Raw genomic sequence first — 19,567 nt, 5'->3', positions numbered from 1 at the left:
ATGGTTAGAAACGAGACCACAGCCTCAAAAATGCCAAAAGAACTCCCTCAACAATGTACATAAACTATGAAATTTTTTTTAAACTAGCAAGCACTAGAATGCACCACCTCCCCCCTCATTTGTGGGGAGGAAGGAGGCAGGCTGGGCCAGCCGGCTGCCTTCACCGCTAGTTGTTATGATGATGGAAACACCCCATTGCCCTAGGGAAGGGAGGGTGTCAAGGAGCCTCCAGGGTCCACCTAGAAATTGACATTTTATTACATTTAACTCTGGTTTTCTAAGTCGAGCCCCTTGAGGCTCCCTGAAGAAGAAGAAAAAAGAAGAGGAAAAAAAAGGGCACACACCAAGGAGGAGGAAGCACTACAGGTAAAAAGACAAAAAGAGACCAACAGTCGCAAGTCACGACCCAAAGCCACACAAAGCCATAGAAGGCCGGAAACATCCACAGGACACCATGCTGCTGGGACCCTGTGCAACCACCATAATCCCTGCGCCTGAAAAAAGGCCCAAGAATGAGAAGCAAGGAGTGCCAAAAGATTGGACTATAGAAGCACAACAAGGGCATGAGGGTAGACCACAGGCTGGCTAAAGCATAAATCCCCTTGAACAACCTGAGAAACGCGAGCCCTGGAACATGGAACCAGAGCACACCACAAAGCGAACTGCCACCAGACACAGCACACAATGCACCCCAGCAGAAACAAGTAAGTGTTTCACCACCAGAAACAACCACCAGAAAGCCCCCCACCAAAAGTCAACCGACACTTTCCCAGCCAGAAAAGGAGGAGCCAGCAGCCCTCCACAAGGTGCTCACAAGGGCCAAAAAAACTAAAGCCCCCAGTACCAAAGATGCCCAAGAACCACCCACATCAGGCAACCGGAAGCTAAAGAAAACACTTGCCAAAACAAACAAGTGCCCCAGGATCAAAGGGGCCACCAGAAATGGAGTGGACAAAAGAAAAGAAAGAACCCGGTCAAAGGACCGGGTTCCTTGACTGGGTTCCTGAGCCTCGGGCGATGCAGGAGCAAGCCGGAGGTGAAGCAATAAGCAAGAAAGCATACGAAATGGGCAGAAAAGAAGCAACCCCGAATGTAAGCCAGAGAGGCACTGCCAATGCTGCAAGAATAGAGAAGGCAACATTACATTTGTCAATTACATTTATAAAACCGTTTTCTTAAGTGCAAACCCTGTTCTGAAACTCTTCCTGGACAGATGTAATAGAACACATAATTACCACACCAGACATAAATATCTCTATTATATCCCCAGAGTCAAACTTAATCTGTGTAAACACTCTATGCAAATAAAGAGACCTAGTCTATGGAACTTATTCCCTAATGAATTGAAAAGCTGTCCAACATTTGCCTTATTCAAAAATAAAACCAAAAAGTACCTAATTTCATCTTCATAGTTTTCTACCTATTGCTTTATCTCATATCTAGTGCTACCCAATCCCCCAATATTTGTACCTAAGCCATATTACTTTACCATTGTAATCTTAGATATCATCTGATATCATGGTTGTTGTATTGAGTGCATATTCTACTGCATTATTCCTTGAAATGATCCTCATATTGTGCTTCAGTGAACCAATGTATAACCCTGAAATGTTATCCTAATGTACCTAGTAATCCTTGTTCATTATTGTGAATTGTTAATATTGTGTATTATTCTAATCTGCTTGTGTCAAAATTTTCTTACAATGTACCTGTAAACATTTCTTATCAATTTTACTATAATTAATCTACTTAAAATTATCTGTACCTGTAAAGCTGTAAAGTATCTGTAGACATTTTTTGTCAATTTTCCTATGAATTATCTAAAAATTATCTGTTAGTTTAAGGACTTGCCCAAAATGCTATGCGTGCTAATGGCTTTACAAGAATGTAAAATCAACTTAATTTCTATATTGTCTGTTAACCCTCAATGTACCTTCTTGTATGTAAATAAATACATAAATAAATAAATAAATAAATAAATAAATAAATAAATAAATAAATAACATATGACAGAAGATGCTGCGCAAGGAAAAGCCAAGAAAGGACAGAATAACCAATCAGAAAATGAGAAGCAATGACGAAGGGACAAAATGGCAGAAGACACACCAAACCACAACAAACTGTCACCGGGAGGACTGCAGGCGAGATGCCTGTAACAAACCACATGTTCACTACAGAGTGGGTGATCCACTTGCAACAAAACACTAGATGTATAAAAGCGAAGATCAAACCAGCACAGTACAACACCAGGCCACCCTCTGAAAAACGTGGAGTCGCAGAAAACACCCAGGTTGGACACTGAGCAAGCAGCACCATACCCATGGCCCGGCTGGCCACCATGGAGCCAAAAGGATCACCGTAGCCCTGAAGGACTCCCTAATAGCACCAGTGTTACTTGGAGCAACAGCCAGACCAGGAAAAAAAAAAATGCCCCGTTATCTCAACCAGTCCAGCTGAAAGGTAACCTCAAGAGTCTCCCAGTCAGGGAACAGCATTGCAAAAGGATACAGACGCAGAGACCTCTTCGCATCAAAGAGGTCAACATCTTGGCACCCAAATGTCTAGTAAGCCAGAGGAATGAATCTGCATCGTTGGTCGTTTCCGAAGAAAGAGGAAAGAAGCAAGACTGATCATTGGGCAGGCTGTTGGACACTCCCTGAATATGAACCGCACAGAGAATCAAACCCTGAGAACTCAGCAGACGTGCTGCTCAAAGTGACCAGCTCCAAAGTGATCCTCCCCCTGGTTGAGACAAGAAACCACAGGGAAAAAGTTCAAATGGAGCTGGATCACAGAGCTCGGAGGAACCTGAACTCTCCACAGCGCCTGCCACAGAGCCGCAAACTTCCACACCATACTATGTGCTTGACAAAGGTGGGGCACCAACAACCCTGGCTGGACAGTGAGCGCTAGTCACAAAGCCCTACCAAGTGCCTAGGCGTCCATAAGGACATCGAAGGAGGGTGGATGAAGGCACCAGGAAAACAAACCCCACAAAACCCAAAGAGGAAGCCGGTGACGCAGCAGCTGGAGCAGGGCCCCCTGAGTACGCACCCAGCGATTGCGAGAGAGGTGAAAGCGGCTGCCCTGGGAAAGTCATAACAGCCTCAGAAGCCAAACCCTGCCCAAAGAAAAATTAGAAGGGCAAAGACTCCCACACAATTTGATTGTGAGAGATTGGAGCATCACACTGAGGAGTCACACTGCTGCAGGCTCCAGGAGAATTCAAATTATCTAAGTAATTAATTACCTAAGTGTAGTTACAGGATGAGAGCTACGCTCGTGGTGTCCCGTCTTCCCAGCACTCTTTGTCATATAACGCTTTGAAACTACTGACGGTCTTGGCCTCCACCACCTTCTCCCCTAACTTGTTCCAACCGTCTACCACTCTGTTTGCGAAAGTGAATTTTCTTATATTAGGAGAGCCAAACCCCGAGAACTCAGCAGACGAGTCACCCGAAGCGACCAACCCCAAAGAGACAAGGACCGCATCGAACCCCCGCGGTTCAGACAATGAACCACCGGAGAGCAGTCCAAATGGAGCCAAATCGTCGATCCGTGGGCGACCCGAATCCTCCGAAGAGCAAACCACACTGCCGCGAACTCCCGCACCGTGCTGTGAGCTTGACGGAAGGATGGACCCCAACGCCCCTGGTCGGCCTGGTGAGCACTGGTCATAAAGCAACAGCCGAGAGACGACGCATCCGTGTGCACATCGAGCGAGGGCTTGAGTAGGCGCCAAGGCACTGAACCGCAAAAAAACCAAAGAGGACTCGCGCTCAGGTAGTCCCAGGCAGGGTGCTGCTAACCGGCGCCTAAAACTACCAAGCGAACTTCTATAGCTGTACCCCAGGGACGTGTACACTCATGGGGACCTAGCAGGGGGCACCATCGAGGAAAACCGTGGAAGGATAGCCACCAGTGGAATAATAGGGCATAACCTCCCACCAGGCTAAAACAAAAAGAAAAACAAAACCCTGCAAGAGGACAACGAACCCCAAGGAACAGAGCCAACCGCTATGTCGGGAATACAAAGCTGTGCAGCACCCTGCGCCCCTACCAGTGCAAACTGCCTCATACCTGAAGGGAACAAGGGAGAACAGAACACCCAAGAACCCAACAGGCGGCCGAAAAACCGAAAAGGTAAAACGGACCAGCAGAGGCAGACCCCGAAGAGCCTGTGGAAAGTGGCCCCAAGCCCCAAGGGCAGTACTTACAGGGCACCTAGGGAAGCAGCCCTAGGCGCATGCAGCCCGAGTACTGAAGATAGCTCCTGGCTCTCGCACCCACAAAAACAAACACCACACGCGAAGCACAGCGCTGTAGCGACACTGGAGCCAGAGCACACGACCTTCGCCTATAGCATCAGCCTCAAGAACTAAGGTATGGGTAGCTGGCATGGAGGGTCTGGGGCTCCACGCCCCAGACCCTCCAGACCCAGACACTTCCCCCAGGAGGGGGAAGCTGCGCAGACAGCGGCGCGGCGACGTGTGACGTCACACTAGTTTGCTTGTTTTCAGTTGGGGAGTTCTATCCACTAGTTCGGTTTTTGGTAGCAATTTTCACCAGAATAGGGGTTTGTTTTGGGGCGCTTACCTTTCTGGGTGCCTGTCCCGGTCGATGGCAGACATAGAATGCTTCCAACCACACTGGGGTTTCTATAGGCCATTGCTTCCCTTGCCTCTCTGAGGGGGCCCGGTTCTGGCCGTGGTCCCCGGTAGGCCTAAGAACTCCATATACATGACTGATGCCAAAGTCTGACATTAGCATATCAGCCTGGAAAGCTCCGGGAGCCGACGGGGCTCCCCCCAGAAAATAGACTCGTATGGTGAACAACTCCAAGGGAGCCTGAGGGCTAACATGGAGTTAGGCAAGGAGATGCAACGAGAAACTTCATTGGCAACTCAAATAGAGTAGGTTAATAAAGAACTAGAAAAGTATAAAGAAGAAATAAAAATAGACATATGCGCAAGTTGTAAAAGAGAAAGAGACAATTAAGGAAGTGTGTTTGGAAGTCAAAACCAGAAATGACAAACAAGAAATGGATCTTAGGCAAGCAATTAGGAAAGAGCTGCTTACCAACAGTAAACTAGTATAAAACACTGCAGATAGAAGTCCATAATCATTTTTGAATGTTTAGAGAAGGAAATTTCCTCTAGGGTCGACAGAGCAGCAGAAGAGATGAAAATCATAGAAAAAATAGTAGGATTAGGAGAAGGCCTAAATTCAAAGGAGCATGTCAGTGATTTTAGGCGGATAGGAAAATATGAGAAAGACAAGAATCGCCCCTTAAGGATGACGTTTAATGAAGTGAAGTATACAACAGAAGTGCTTTGGAATGCCAGAAAATTGCAATGTGACGAAGATAGCAAACTTTGGTCAATAAGACAAGACATCTCAAAGGAGGACAGAGAAAAGCTGAAAATGAACCTCATTGAAGCAAAACATCTAAATGGGGATAAAAATGAAGAAGAAAGGAATTCTTTTTTCTTCAAAGTGTCAGGGACTGGAAAGCTTGTGAAATGGTACATAAAGACAAAGCAACAAAATCATTAAAGGAAGGGGGTGTAAAGAACAAAGGGAAGGGGAACATGATCCTGAAAATAGTATATACCAAGACAGATGGAGTGAGATCAAAAATATTGGAGTTGAAGGATATAATTAAGCTCAAAGTCCAAGATATTGTCGCATTAACAGAGACAAAACTTGAAGAAAATATTTTAAATGAGGTCGTATTTCCAAGGGGCTACTCAGTTTGGACAGGAAAACTAGGAAGGGAGGAGTGGCTGTGTCGGCGAAAGAACACCTGAAGGTAAGAGAGTTAATAATTGAAAACCCTCGAGTTATTGACATAATGGCATTGCAGATCTGGAATCAAGATGATAAGCTGATAATTTTAAATGCCTACACCCCACCAGCAAGCAACACATGGGCAGAGGAAGAACTGGATGACAAACGAGCCTCATAATGGTCATGAGAGATTATGGTAAGAGCTGACAAAGATAAATCCCGATTGTTGGTACTGAGGGACTTCAACTTTAAGGCAATAAACTGGGAGGCCTACGAGGCAAGAACAGAGGACATTTGGACAGGCAGATTTGTAAACCTCATCTTGGAGACATTCATGTATCAACACGTCAAGCAGGCCACAAGAATGAGGGAAGGGGATGTTCCGTCAATACTGGATCTAATATTCACCAGGAAAGAAGAAGAGGTATTTGACATCCAGTACTTTCCTCCCTTGGGAAAGAGTGATCACATCCTCTTGGACATTATATATGCTTTGCGATATAATCTAGTAGAGAATGGGGACATTGAAATAGTTGTTAAACTTGATTTCAAGAGAGGATGCTATGGGGAACCTAGAATTTTTTTTCATGGGTATAATTGGACAGACTTGTTGCTAGGTAAGGAAGTAAATGAGATGTATGCCAAATTTTGCAAAATATACGATGAAGGCAAACAAACATTCATACCAAAACAGAGATGCAGACCAAGGAAACAGGATTGGTTCAACAGAAATTGCAAGAGGGCTAGAGATAAAAAGACAAGCATGGAATCATTATAGGAAGAGGCCAAACCCCCAAACATACCAGCGATACAAAGATGCGAGAAACAACTACACGTCAGTAAGAAGACAGGCAGAGAGGAACTTTGAGAACGGTGCAGCAGACAAATGTAAATCAGATCCAGGCCTCTTCTATAAATTCATTAAAAGCAAGCTGCAGGTAAAGGATAATATTCAGAGGTTGAAAATGGAAAGGAAATATGTGAAACATTAAACGAAAAGTTCCAAAGTGTGTTTGTAAAAATGAGATCTTCAGGGAACCAGACACAATAAGAATTCCAGAGAACAACATAGAGCACATAGAGGTGTCTAAAGACGAAGTGAAATAAATGCTCTTGGAGCTAAGTAAGAACAAAGCAGTGTTCCAGATGGAGTTTCACCATGGGTTCTGAGAGAATGTGCAATTGAGCTCAGCATACCACTTCGGCTGATCTTCGTACAAAATAGTAACAGGAATTGATAAAATCAACAGGGAAGATTTCTGAGAAATTTCAAGAACAAGAGGTCATAGATTTAAACTAATTAAACAAAGATGCCGAAGAAATATAAGAAAATTCGTTTTCACAAACAGAGTGGTAGACGGTTGGAACAAGTTAAGTGAGAAGGTGGTGGAGGCCAAAACCGTCAGTAGTTTCAAAGCGTTACATGACAGAGTACTGGGTAGATGGGACACCACGAATGTAGCTCTCATCCTGTAACTACACTTAGGTAATTACAATTGCTTGTGCAACTGCCGAAACACCTGGCTCCCGCTCAACACCAGAAGATGGCGGCACTGCAGCCAGATCAAGGCCGCAGGAGGCAGGGAAAGTGACATCGACTAAGAATACCAAACCAAACCCAACCAGGTCCGAACCCCAAGTGCTCTTAACTCCTGGCTCATGCTGCACCAAACTGCACAGGAACAGCCACAAAGTCAAAGCCTCACTTAGCTGGAAAGAAGGACACTGGAGCCAGATCGACAGAAAAAGCACCGCACACATGTACCATCAGCAGAGAACCAAGGGTGGAGCTGCTCGCGAACTCCATGCTGTCTCCCTTCTCCCCCCAAATGAGTGAGGAGGTGGGATGAACGAGCTAGCACTAGTTTCATGAATTTTCAATTGTTTACAGTGTTGGGGGAGTTTTTTTGGTGGTTGTGAGGCTGCATTCTCACTTTTCACCAGCAGTGGTCTGTTTTGGTTCACTGACTTTCTGGGTACTTCTCTGGTGGTGGCAGACATGATTGAAAGTCATGAAGAATTTATCATAGTGCCACTGCTCCCTGTACCTCTCTGAGGGGGGCCAAGTTCTAGCTCCTTATCCCCAGTAGGGGACAAAGAGCGAAAAGAGGATAAGGGGGACAAGGACAAAAGAGGACAAGGACAAAAGGGGACAAGGACTTCAAAAAGAACTCCACAACTGATGGCACCTAGTAGTTTAGCACTATATCAGCATAGTAGCTTCAAGCGAACTACAAGGGGCTCTCCCCAGAAATCATATATTGTGAAGCAAACACTAAAACAAAGAACAAATACACAAGCAAATGACCCTGGTAAGATGAACAGTGTCCAGGAGGGAAAGCACTCTTGATGCTTGCTTCACTGTTCGTCTTATGGGGGACTATTTGCTTGTGTATTGAAATTGAAATAAGTTTATTGAGGTAAAATACACACAAAGGGATGAGGTAGCTCAAGCTATTCTCACCCCGTTCAGTACATCGTGTTAATACATACATAGACACACATCACAAGCAATAAACGTATTACCGAACATTCTGAGAGATAAACATATACATTTCCTCCTTTACACAAGTATGCTTGTGTATTTGTTCTTTGTTCCAGTGCTTGCTTCACAATATATGATTTCTGGGGAGAGCCCCCTTGGACTTGAAGAGGATGGCAGGAATGAGGAGTGTAATGATGGCTTTGCCATCAGGCAAATGACTAAGGTATCTATCTGAGGACTTGACAAGTTAGTCATGTAGCCACATGGCACCGTGCAGGTGTAATTAACAAGTGTATTGCTTTACGACTGGGTGCTACACTTTGTTTATGTTCTTGTTTCCTCATTTTCCAGGATTTGTTTACCTTGCTGTTTGTTTCTTTTGACCTATCCACCTTTCTGGAGGCTTTTATTGATTAGGATGATCTCGTATTCCCCTGCTCTTTGTGCAACTGTAGAGGGGGATTAGGTTTTGACCTCTGGCCCTGGTAGGATTATATTGACTTTCAAGAGCTGGGTGTGGACTAAATTGGGTGGAGCTATTCAGGGGCCAGAGTCACGAAGCAGTTACGCCAGCACTTACGAACCTGTACATCTTTTTTCAATCTTTGGTGGCTTTGTTTACAATTATAACAGTTAATGAGCTCCGAAGCACAAGGAGGCTGTTTACAACAAAAACAACAGTTGATTGGGAAGTTTTCATGCTTGTAAACTGTTTATTAAATGTAACCAAAGCTGTCAAAGATTGAGGAAAGATGTACACATTCGTACATACAGTACAGTGGTACCTCGGAATGCGATTGTCCCTGTATGCGAGGTTTTCGGAAGGCGAGGTGTATTTACTCCAAAAATTTGTCTCAGAAGGCGAGGGTTACTTCGGGAGGCGAGTTTGGACGCGAGTTTGTTGATACGCGTACAGCCGACCTAGCGCGTTCGTCGCCCCTCCGCCCCTCAGTTTATTATTGTCTCGCGCTCAGTGACTACCCCCACATCAATTCTTCTCGCGGATTTTCAGTGTTTTGTTGGATTTTTGGTGATTTGTCTATACAATTTGTTATTATATATCTCACCATGGGTCCCAAGAAAGCCAGTGGTAAGGATAAAGGCCAGAAAGCTCATGTGAGGATGACAATAGAGGAGAAACAAGAGATCATTCGGAAGCATGAGAACGGTACACGTGTTGTTGAACTTTGTAGGCAGTACAACAAAGCCACATCAACAATATGCACTATACTTAAGAAGAAAAATAAGATTATGGGTGCTAAAGTGGCAAAAGGAGTAAGAACATTAACGGCACAAAGACCACAAATACTTGAAGTGGAAAAGTTGTTATTAATTTGGATACACGACAAGGAGTTGAGGGGTGATAGTGTTTCGGAGGCCATTATTTGTGAGAAAGCCAGGGTGTTGCACGAAGACCTTCTAAAGAATACCCCTGCAACGAGTGATGCAGATAAGAAAGAGTTTAAGGCAAGCAGGGGCTGGTTTGAAAAATTTAGAAAGAGAAGTGGTATCCATAGTGTTACAAGGCATGGGGTTATGTGATGTGATTATGGAAGGGGACTCCCCTTCCAAACAGTAACTCCTCTCCTCCTCCCCCCTCCTCACCATCTTCCATACGCCTACAGCACTCGACAGCAAGGTAAGTAATAACTGGAACACAGTTTTGTAGGTTTATTTAGATGAATTAGGTAAATTAGGTATAAAAATTTAGTTTGATGTGGGGTTTTTGGGGTAGTCAGGAACGGATTAATTCATTTCCCTTTATTTCTTATGGGGAAATTAACTTCGGAATGCGAGTTTTCGGAAGGCGAGGCGTCTCCAGGAACGGATTAAACTCTTATTCTGAGGTATGCCTGTACTTGCGTAACTGCTTCGTGAATCTGGCCCCAGGTCGCTAGCATCAAGGAACTTCCATAGGAGCCCTCCAAGAAAAATCCTGATACAATTTAATTCCTTTTCTAATTTATGAAACTGAGCAGTACCATACCTATATTTCAACTACAGAAACTTCAAATATGTTCCATTTATATATATTCATGTGCTACAATTATCCCACCTGCCTCAACCATTAGGGTAATGAACAGTCACTGTGACATCACACACTTTATACAACATCGTTTATAAGCCGTTCCAACAATAACAAGAAAATATTATTAAATCATTTTCAGCACACCTATTTCCTGCATACTTTATACTGTACTGTACTTTATTCAAATCCATTAATACATATGTATTGCTTTTTCTTTAATTCTAAAAATATCTGATCTATACACCTTACTTACCAAATTCTTCATTAAACCTAATAATATGCAGCACAAATAAATTATGCACGCTTGTGGCTGAACAAACATTTAATGATGTACTTACCATGGGGTTCTCTATCTTATTTAAATGTTTATTTCTGGAGAGAAAATGAAGGTGCCTAGTTTTTTTCATTCCAATTTTTCCAATGTTGTCAACATCATGAATATTCTTCCATTTAAGTCTTGCTTTCTTGGCAGATTTCCTCCTTGGCCGACCAAAGTTTTCTGCTTCACTTTCATCTTCTAACTTTAGATCATCTTGAGATGCTTTGATAACTAAAGGACATTCTGACTTTGCTAGACTTGCATGAAAGTTCCATCTTGATTCAAAATTTGACTGATTTTGAATCTTACTTCCAAAATTAAATTTAGTATTTACATTTATTTTAATCTTTTTATCTTCAGGCTTCCTGGATAGATTTTTCCTGATATCATCATCAAAAATGGATCTTTCTGTAGTCCCTTTTACATAAGAGATGCTTCCATGAAGTATTCTGGAGTTATTCGTTGAGTCACTTGTGTGAGCTCGCTCAGGCTCGTGTTCTTGAGTGACCTGTACCAGGAGTTGTTCATCTACTAAATATGGCTCAGCAGGGGCCTGAGCTGAAGGATGCTCTTGAACTACCATGTTGCCTTCCAGATTCATCACCATACATCCAGCCATATCTTCTCTAATGACAATGGTATTTGAATCAACACCACTATTTGTGTTAATTGTAGCTAATACATTATCAGTCTCATGAGCAGACCCTTCAGAATTGTTTGATGAATGATTCAGAATCCTTTGAAGACATCCACCTTTACTTGGGACCTTACATTCAGAGGAAAGCCCCAATGGTTCACATTTTGCTTTCATTACTACTAAATTGTCTACTTGGCTTGAAATTGAGGTCACAAGACAATTACTAGCTGTTACTAATGCTGGTACTGGTGACTCAGTATTGTTAAACCCCTTCTGCTAGTGAAGTAGATTGCACAGGAATATGAACAGGCCTTCTGGCTATAGACTTGGATATTTTGACTTTAGGAAAAGACAGCTGTTCAAATGTCAAAGGTACAGGCTGTCCATGGGCCAGAGCTGTATTTGCAGCAGCTGTATTTTTTTGAAGGGTGGAAGTTGTTATAGGCTCTGCCATTACTACAACAACTCAAGTGACATGAGTTAAAGATGGCTACAGCACTGTATTCATATGAGGTCCCTCAATCAAGAATATTTTATTAATATCTTCATAAATCAGCATACAAGAATCTTGTATTCTTGACCATACTAAATAAATACAGTATATCTCAGGAGATACACATGAAGTTGGCATTGATTTAATATACTGTAATTGGTCATCACTTATCTCAGTTGTTTGTATACAACTCCCATCCAAGCCATCTGATGTAAAGGAGGAGGAGAATTACTGGTAGTGACAGAGGCACCACCAGTATATAATACACAACTCCAAACTCTGAAAAGAAAAAACAGCATTGATTGTAATGAAAAGCCTATTTCTGGTAGAGACCCAGTAGCTCCCTGAAGCAACCTCACTAAGATGACTTTTCACTACTAGGTGATATCAGTCTTGGGAGTCTTGTTTGGCCTACTAGGAACCAGAGCCAGAACCTGGCCTCCCTCACAAAGGCCCAAAGAACTGGAGATTGTTAAGATCAGCCACACTGGGAAAGCATCCAGATAATCAGCGAAGCAATACAGACAACTGCAAGGTTCATAGAAAACAAATCACTGAAACAGCCAAACAACTCCACAAAAAATTCATTCATAACAAATGGTTCACTTGAAGCTAGTTTTAATTCCCTGATGCAATTGCCCATCAACAGATGGCGTCCCAATCAGAGATCTCAGCTACCAGCCAGCTCCAGGTCAGACTTGAGCTGATGAACTATGAACTGACAAACCTGTTAGAGGGAATCAGGGAGCCACAGGGGAATTTCAATTTTCTACCAGAAAAAGGCATTTCATTACATTCAATGGTGGCTTTTTGGAGTGAGCCCCTTGATGGCTTTCTGAAGCTAACTATTCACACAGAAAAATGAAGAATGGCAACCAAACAGATCACTAAGACACAAAAAGTTCCACTAAACCCCAAGCTCAAAAAGCAACCCATGACACATCACAGAAGACAGCAACCACAGCTGTGAATATGTGAACCTCGTGAGCCCCAGGGTAGACCACAGGCTAGCTAGCTTTTATGACACTAGCAAACAACCTGAGAAATATAAGCCTCCAAGCATGGGGATAAGGAAACAGGGTCAACCAGCAAAGAGTCCACTGAGGTGGAACAGATGGCATGCAGAAAGCAGCGAAGAGTCGCCACCAGACACGAACAAATTATGCATCCTGGCATCAACCAAGCAGCAATCATCAAAGGATCCTTCTGGAAGCCAACCAGCTCATTCTTCACCAGGAAAGGAGGAGAAGGCTGCAAGAAACACAACATCTTTTCAAGAGACCACGATGGCTCAGGAACAGCATGAGCCGAGCGGAGGTGAAAGATGCCCGAGACAATTTTGGGAACTGCATTGAAGCAGTATCGATGATGAACAGTAGCAATAGTGACAGGGCTGACTTTGGAGCCAGTTACTGGCCCTGGGGTTCCAGGCTGCCTAATGGCAGCCATTGATGATTATAGGTTACCTTGAGGTTACCTTGAAAAAAGGTAACCTCTAATCTTAAATGGTTAGAGACAGTTTCAAGTAAACCAATTGTTTGGATTGAATTGCTGGTGGCTGTTTCAATGCTTTATTTTCTATGAACCTTGAAGTTGTCTGTAAAGCTTCACTGACTTTCTGGGTGCTTTCCTGGTGAAGATGTCAATAATAATCCCCAGCTCCTTGCACCTCTGTGAGGAGGCCAGGTTCTGGCTATGGTCCCTGGTAGGCTAAACAGTACTCCTGCGACAGATGTGACCCAGTAGTAGGGAGCCATCTCAATGAGATAGCTTCAGGGAGCCACCAAGGGGCTACCCCTAGAAGAAGCCGAAAATCAAACTTAACTCTTAAAGTGCGTTTATCATCATACATTGATTTACGGGGCATTGTGGTTATCATATTTTGATTAACACTATTAATATGATGCTAATATGGATCAAATAACTCTATGTGGATGTAGTTGAGTTTACCTTGACACAAAACATCCTGCTATAGTTTCATGATTTCCTTGTTGTGAGAGAGAAGATAACACTCATCCACAACTATTATTCAAATATTTAGTTGCACAGCCAGAGTACATATAGTCATTAATTTTTATCTTTTATATTACTTGCTTATTTTATAATGCTGAAAATATTACATTGTATGCTATACAGTAATATACAGTAATTTGTCATACATTAGAGAGGTGCATTAAGGGACCGGGAATCGGCAGAGAATCGCAAAAATATTTGAATTATGTAAAAATTACTAATAAATGTTAAAGAAATCTCCAATTTATTGACTTCAGCATCGTGAAAGTTTCATCCCAATATTTTCAGAAATAGATTTTTGACGATGTTTAAAAAAATAGTTTTGTTGATAAGGAGAACAGCTCCTATTAACTGGGCCTGAGGGATAATGCAGTAATAAAGAGGTGCAAGCACCTGTCCAACGCACAAAGAAGAAGAATAGAAGTATGAAGTATCCACAAAGTGGATATGCAGCTGGTGCTTTTATAGCATTGCTGAGTAATACATAATAACACAAATAATAATGAGTAAGTATGTTATTATGCTCTATTTTGTTATATATCATATACTGTAATGACATTGCCCGTTGTTAATATCTGTTACTTTCACCAATATCCAAATTTTGTTGTATTGTTTATTATCTGATTTTGTTGTAATCTTTATATCCTGAAGAGTGCATACCCATCCTTAATTATGTGAAGATAGAATGAAATTGGTCAACAAATAAATCAGCCACAACTAGCAAAACTTGGACTTTGAATTTTTTGGGGGGTGATTTTTTCACAGATTTCAAACTCTATTTCTTTGTCTCTTTAGGTTGTTTTGATGATTAGGGACCAGATTAGGGCTTTATCACTTATTTAAAGTATACATATATATATCCCCTAAATCATTATAATTTTTTTTTTTGGGGGGAAGGGAATTTTTTCTTGACCTCATTTCAACACACATTGATCTACAACTTTCATATATTCGAGTATGAATGCCAAACAATGTTTATTAAATCATACAAGTAAATTAATGAATTAGAACTACTATAATTATTGCTGATAACTTGAATTTCAATATCTATAATTAGAATTTCAACTTTGAAGTGAGCATCAAAAATCCAGTTTCTGGCCAATTCTCACCATTTTTACATATAGTGGGTACAGCTATCTGTTCTACAATCCTAGTTGATTGTTTTTCATAAACCCTAAATGTTGGAAGTAAATTTTTTTGTCTAAATTTGATGAATATCTCAAATGTATTGAATTGAATTCATTGGTATTGATTTTTTTTTTTTTTACAGTAAACTATACTAAATACTATAATAATAATAATAAATACAAATGAAGATCATATACTCTTCTGAGAGCATCATAATAATACTAAATGAAAAATTTGTGATATCTTATATTTTTCATACTCATTTGAAAATCTGAGATTTTCAATATTAAATGTTATAATTATTTTTAATTTTCTTGTTTTTTAAGTTACGTTGGTGATTATTTAGACAAAGTTGGAGCATTTTCAGGTGTTCTCATTGATAAGCTGAATTTCCAGGGCCACATACAAAATATAGCTGAATGGTTTCTAAAACAGTTGGCATTCTTTCTAAAACCAGATATTATGTACCTCGCCCTCCCCTGGTTTTATATATACCTCGCCCTCGAGGTATATATAAAACTCTGAACTCTAATGCTAATCCTGACCTTAAATGGTTCCTAGAGGGTTATAACAGAACCCATGGGGCACCAAACTAGGAAACAAATATCTTTTTGATATTCCAAGAGTGCAACTTAACCAAACTTAACCAAACCAAACCAAATTTGCAGAAATGCTCTACAAATCAAGGGACCCAGAATGTGGATTGACCTTCCCAATCATGTCGAAGACTGCCCCTCTCTCAACCAGTTTAAAAGAAAAACTAAGTACAGTACTACCTAATCAACTTCATGTAACCTACCTTACCTCCTAAATGTCAACCTATGTCTTGCTATTATCAAATATTAATGATTAATGAGTAATGTGTAAAGCTACTGATATCTAATTACTGGTATATTCATGTTTTTGATCTCAATTAGTTTTAAGTCTTAGTTTATAAGTTTTTTCTCACATCTTGCCCAAAATGCTGTGCGTATTTACCTGAATTTTACGTGAGAGGCCACTAACACTACTGTAGTGGCCTTGATGAGGACATGAAGCCAGCAGCTTGTTGAAAGTCCTTCCCATTTGCCTTGATCTTTTCCAGTTGTATGTACTTTAAAATTTAACAGAGTTTTGGCCTTTACATCTTTGACGGGTAGGCAGTTCCATGATTAATAACCCTGTGGGTGAAGAAGTATCTCCTGTTCTCAGTCCTACATTATGGCTTGTTGAGCTTGAAACTGTTGCTCCTTGTTTGTGTTACATCTAACCTCTTGAAGAAATTTTCTGGAAAATTTAATCCTCCAAACTGTTCAGTATTTTAAAAGTTTCAATGAGATTCACCCTGTCATGCCTTGTTTGCAGCATTGTTAGTCCTGTGGCCCTCAACTGTTCCTGATACATAAATTGGCATAGCTCTGGAATTACTTTTGTTGAATGATTTTGATTTTTTTTTTTTATATTAGTGGCTTTAAGCATAGTATATACTGGCTCTATCTAGAAATGCAACATTCTGCTTGTAACTCATTTTGCATGTACAGTATGTACTTTTCCCCTAAATAAACATTATTATTATTAATATTATTATTATTATTATTATTAATTCGTTTTCAACACTTTCAAACTTTTGTGCGGCTAATGGGATGTTGTCTAATCTTTCTAGTATGAACACTAGAAAGTGTGTGTGTAGAAAGTCTAGTGTGTGTGAGCAATGTAAAGCATTCATTCATAGTGTTTGCTGTCCCTTTATCATAATAATAATAATAATGTTTATTCAGGTAAAAGTACATGCATTCAAAATGAGTTACAAACAGAATGTTGGATTTCTACATAGAGTACGAACTGTGTTTCGGGCAAGAAGGGTTTTCTTAAAATCAAAACAAAGTATCAACAAAAATTTACAAGAACAAATAAGGGTATTTTATAACACATCTGGTGTGTACATAAATAATAAATAAATAAATGTTTATTCAGGTAAAGTACATATATACAAGAGGTTATACAAAAATTGATAGATTTATAGATAGAGCTAGTACTGTACATACAATGCCTAAAGCCACTATTACGCAAAACGTTTCGGACAGGAAAAACATTAAAGACTAAAACTTAATACTAATTGAGATTAAAGTATAGAAGTGTTGAGAACAAATAAAAATAAAAATAAAAAAAGGGGGGAACATGGCAGAAAAAGCAGCACAAATACAATTAGGTCGACAAACAGCGTTGTTTAAAAAAACAGACATGGGTTGACAATAGAGGGGTAAGGTAGGTTACAGGGAATTTATTAGGTAGTGCTTCGTTTTTATCTTAAACTGGTTGAGAGAGGTACAGTCTTTAACATGATTGGGAAGGTCATTCCACATTCTGGGTACTTTGATTTGTAGAGCATTTCTAGTTTGATTAAGTCGTACTCTTGGAATATCAAAACTGTATTTGTTTTACATGATGCATTGGCTTATGTATATTCAACACGATCACCAGTTTAGGTCTTACCTTCCATGAAAGATTTGCGACAAGTGTATCCAAGTGTTTCGTAGCTGGTAATAATGTTTCCTCGTGTAAACTCCCACAAGAGCAAGATTTTCTTCAATAAAATCTTGTCGGCAGCTTCTTCTTCGCGATAAGTGCAGTTTGCATGAAGGTTTTTACTGGAGCAAGAGCCCCAACACGGGGCCGAGAGCGGTCAGCTGGGGTCTGTTTACAAACATGACCACAACCACGACGCTCTTTTAGGTTTCAATGACGCCAGCTGATTAGTCAGAGCTGGTTTGTTTTTGTATTAAAGCAGGTATCATCTCCCCTAATTCCATGTATGATTAACTATCCTATGAGATGGGAATAATAGTCGAACCTATAGCTAATTCTCGATCTACACAGTGTAATATCTCATATAGAATAGGGTAGCAGCACATTGCTGTTTATACCTCATTTTGCTAATTAAAAAAAACGAAAATAGTTATAAATAAATAATAAATAAATAAATAAATAAATGTTTATTCAGGTAAAGTACATTCATACAAGAGGTTATATAAAAATTGATAGATTTATAGATAGAGCTAGTATTTTTTATTTTAGTTCATTTATTATGCACCCCATACCCATTTTGTGGGCGGTAGAGCTAGTACATACTCAAATTTGTAACAAATTAGATAACAAGTTCCTTGGTTCGTGTTACTGAAATTAACTGTCAAATTGGTATAAAAATGCTTAGGCTAACTCATCCTAATCCTTGCACAGAAGCCCTCCAGAATTTCTTTATTGAAGATCAGCATTGTTCCAAATGGATAACAAAAACTGGAACTCAACTCAGAATGTATCAGGTTCATGATTTGTACCAAGAGAAACAACAACGGCACTTTCCTGCACCGTGGGAGGTTACACCCTTTCCAGTTTTAATCCCTCCCTTTACACCCAAGAAGCAAATTAGAGATCAGCCCAAGCTTCGTCTTGAGGCAAAGCTCAACCCCTTAAGCCATATTGATGCTCTGTCCACAGAGCGTTCTGTCTCTCAAATCATATACACTGATGGTTCCCTACACCGCACCACGGGTGCAGCTGGAAGTACAGTTATTCTGACAATGGGCGAGGGCTTGTACTCTGAGTGGGGAGTCTGTATAAACAATTGGGCCTCTACCTTTCAGACCGAACTATTTGCCTTGATCCTTGCACTGAAATGTGTACAAGTCTCCAAACTTGATACATTAATTGTAAGTGACTCCTTATCATCCTTAAATGCTCTCAACTCTTTAAGACATAACTGTAACATGCTCGTGTCCGAAGCTAGACACAAATACAACAAAATTATTAAGGATGGTAACATTTCATGTGGTCTCCATCTCATGTTGGCCTCCGAATGCACGATAGAGCTGATAAGTTACCTTGAGGTTACCTTGAGGTGCTTCCGGGGCTTAGCGTCCCCGCGGCCCGGTCGTCGACCAGGCCTCCTGGTTGCCGGACTGATCAACCAGGCTGTTGGACGCGGCTGCTCGCAGCCTGACGTATGAGTCACAGCCTGGTTGATCAGGTATCCTTTGGAGGTGCTTATCCAGTTCTCTCTTGAACACTGTGAGGGGTCGGCCAGTTATGCCCCTTATGTGTAGTGGAAGCTGTTGGAACAGTCTCGGACCTCTGATGTTGATAGAGTTCTCTCTCAGAGTACCAGTTGCACCTCTTTTTTTCAACGGGGGTATTCTGCACATCCTGCCATGTCTTCTGGTTATGTAAGAGCAGCTGCTGGCTTGGGAAAGGGGCCCACGCCGTCTCCGTCCCGGTTTATATAACCTCGGGTCAATGCGCGCGCAGCTTGGGGCGGTTAAAGTCAGCTTCCAGACATACGTTCTCTTCCACTCAGAAAACCCACCGTTTTTGGGATACAGTGTTCTTTTAAAGGAGCCATTGAGTGTAACCTTGGATTGTCAATGAGCAATCTGAGAGCAGCAGTACACCGAGAACTTCAACAAGATCTTGTAGATCTGAGGCAAAGTGAAATTGACACCAGTAATTCCATCTATCATCACTACTATCATGCAAGAGGAGCCACACATCTATGGATCATCCAGTAAAATCAGCAGACTTCTAGATGTTACTACTGCTCGGTTTAGACTCAGTTACAAGTATCTCTGGGAATTCTCATTATCTGCTGATGTAAACCTGACCAAATGTAAACTGTGTCAACAAAATTATTCGCACACCCT

At 41.1% G+C, this 19,567-nt stretch overlaps 1 protein-coding gene across 1 annotated transcript in view; it reads right to left on the bottom strand.

The window, feature by feature from the left end:
- Positions 1-17,676, bottom strand: part of LOC123767055 (uncharacterized) — a 66,831-nt gene extending 49,155 nt beyond the window's left edge. The window contains 3 exon segments of the mRNA XM_045756521.2: positions 10,643-11,524; positions 11,526-12,032; positions 17,367-17,676. Of these exon segments, the coding sequence (XP_045612477.2) occupies positions 10,643-11,524; positions 11,526-11,714 (1,071 nt within the window). The 5' untranslated portion in view covers positions 11,715-12,032; positions 17,367-17,676.
- Positions 17,677-19,567: the final 1,891 nt, after the last annotated feature.

This window comes from Procambarus clarkii, chromosome 53, assembly GCF_040958095.1.
Source record: "Procambarus clarkii isolate CNS0578487 chromosome 53, FALCON_Pclarkii_2.0, whole genome shotgun sequence".
Classification (NCBI taxonomy): Eukaryota; Metazoa; Arthropoda; class Malacostraca; order Decapoda; family Cambaridae; genus Procambarus; species Procambarus clarkii.
The sequence above is the reverse complement of the archived record's forward strand: the minus strand, read 5'-3'. Positions and strand labels throughout refer to the sequence as shown.